Source organism: Saccostrea cucullata, unplaced genomic scaffold (genome assembly GCF_032062105.1).
Source record: "Saccostrea cucullata isolate Sc308-1 unplaced genomic scaffold, CSIRO_AGI_Scuc_v1 ctg61, whole genome shotgun sequence".
In the NCBI taxonomy this organism is placed as follows: Eukaryota; Metazoa; Mollusca; class Bivalvia; order Ostreida; family Ostreidae; genus Saccostrea; species Saccostrea cuccullata.
In genome coordinates, this window is record NW_026937101.1 from 602,670 (window position 1) to 605,047 (window position 2,378).

Here is a 2,378-nt window from a genome sequence, read left to right on the forward strand (position 1 = left end):
GTATCGTACAGAAAGTATCTAACAACATCTGAACGAAGCAATTCCCTCATAGGATAAATTTTAACTATAAACAGGAAAAATATCACATTGACGTCTTTTTTGCGATATCAAAACCAATGATAAGTAAAAGATATTATTGGTAATTATCGACATGTCATCCATTCAGGAGAGGTATACTCAGCCAGGCTGGCCAAAGACAAATGATTGATTCCCAGGAATCGGTTAGTGTAGCGGAGTCCCTCCCACTTCCCACGTCAGGATCGATCACGACAACGTAACTATCTTATAAAGAGTTGAATTTCATTTCTCATGCATAAATACATTTTGCTTTCAACGTATAGGTGCTTCTAAAACTTTATGCAAGAATTATGTCAAAGAAAACTGGAAATATGTGACCACTGCGTTTTTCTGCAAAGCAGTGGAGAGTATTATCATCTGTAAAAAGTAAAGGTCTTGAAGCGAGAGTCTTATTTTTGAAGTGAAGTTGACAATCCAAAAATGAGTTTTTACGTATTTTTATACATCCTCGTAGCACTTCTTAACGTCTGGTGCATCAGTGAAGTTCTATCTATTGGCCAAAATACAGACAGCTCCTCACAGGTTTCAGATCAAGAAACGGACGACACAGCAGTAACAAAACGGCGATACGGAGACGATGATTTTCAAAAACGTCTTCGGTACTTCATCGGCAAACGAGCTGATGCAGAAGACAAAGAAGAAGAAAAACGCATGCGATATTTTCTCGGAAAACGTTTTATTTTGGACAGTGATGTGAACAAACGATTACGTTATTTTCTTGGAAAACGAGATTCTTCGGGCGAAGATAAGAGAATGAGATATTTCCTTGGAAAGCGTCAAGATGGTTCAGCGGACGACGACCTTGAGAAAAGAATGAGATATTTTCTTGGGAAACGCGGATCAGGAATTGAAGTTGACCCTGCATTACAAAAACGAATGCGTTATTTTCTCGGTAAAAGAACGAGATACTTTCTGGGAAAACGGGCAGACGACGGGACGCAACAGAACACGGAATCTGATGACGAACTCTCAAAACGAATGAGATATTTTCTGGGAAAAAGGGACGGAACAAGATATTTTCTTGGGAAACGATTAAGATATTTCTTGGGATAACGGTTATCTGTAAGTCTTCTATCGTTCCAAAACGTACTTTTGTTGTTTCCAAGGTATCTGCTCAAATTGACAAAACAATTCGAAATGTTGACTTTGTTTTGTTTCAATATTTATATTGTTTCCGTGAAAGAACTATATAACAATAAGATTTTGCACGGAATTTGAATTGTTATTTCACTTTACATTTAAACCAAATTCTTTTGTATCAGGTATATATATATTTTTGTTAATATTCTTTTTGCTTCATCTTCAAAAAATAAAAGAAACACCTATAAATTGGCTCTGATTTCTTTTTGAGAATACAATGTCGTTTTGATATAGTTTAATGGGATATGTGTTCTTGTAGTGCAACATTATATCAAGAAATGTGATTAAATGTAAACAATGCAATTGAATCTTATGTTTTATTACAAATACACGAAAAAATCAAAGCAGTATGTATAGAAGACCTGTAACGTTAAACCTGGAAAGAGAAACGAGTTCTTGATCTACTAGTGTCAGGTCTTTTAGGTCTTCACCAGAAATGTAATCAACTTCCTATCGACCTTATTCATTTCTAAAAAAAAATAGTTTTCTTCTTAAAAGTTTATATATTTGAAGTTTGTGGCCCGTTGAAGGCATTGTTTTGTCAAAGAGAGTGATCGTATTTCGTGTGGATTCATTAAGGAATTCATCGACTTCTATTCAAAAAGATTCATCATAAATGCACGACGATATTACATGTTGTTTGCTTTTTATAGGAAAACAGATCAGTAGATGATTGGATTTGGCAGGTTGTTTCTTTCAAGGAAAAATTGAAGAAAAAAAATTGGAATTTTTGAATATTTTTTAAAAGCTTCTTTTCACACTGAATTATTCATGTATTCTTTAAAATATTCTTCTCTTTGCATTTCTCGGTGCAAGTAATCGCGATTGAATTTGAGTCACAAATACTCTCTCTCTCTCTCTCTCTCTCTCTCTCTGTATAGGTAGTTTAATTCATCTTCATTTGCAAGGCATTGAATGACTAGTGATAGACAGAAATAGAGTTCTAGTGTGCTTTTCTCGGATAAAAGTTGGGAAGAGTTTGATATATATACTGTATATTATTGAACCCGAAAAATTTGGAAATTTACAGGTTTTTTATTATTCTGCAAACCCATACAAAATTTGTTCAGTTAACTTTCTAGAGAAGGGTTATGAATAAGTTAAAAGGTCTTATGACCTAAAAAAAATGTATGTTTTTATTAAAAAAATCATGCGCAGAA

General features: G+C 34.0%; 1 protein-coding gene across 1 annotated transcript; it reads left to right on the forward strand.

The window, feature by feature from the left end:
- The first annotated feature begins 335 nt into the window (after nt 1-335).
- Nucleotides 336-1,521, forward strand: LOC134247291 (protein PRQFV-amide-like). The gene has a single exon (XM_062729657.1). The coding sequence runs from the start codon at nt 499-501 to the stop codon at nt 1,129-1,131; it is 633 nt and encodes a 210-aa protein (XP_062585641.1). The 5' UTR covers nt 336-498; the 3' UTR covers nt 1,132-1,521.
- The last annotated feature ends 857 nt before the right edge of the window (nt 1,522-2,378 follow it).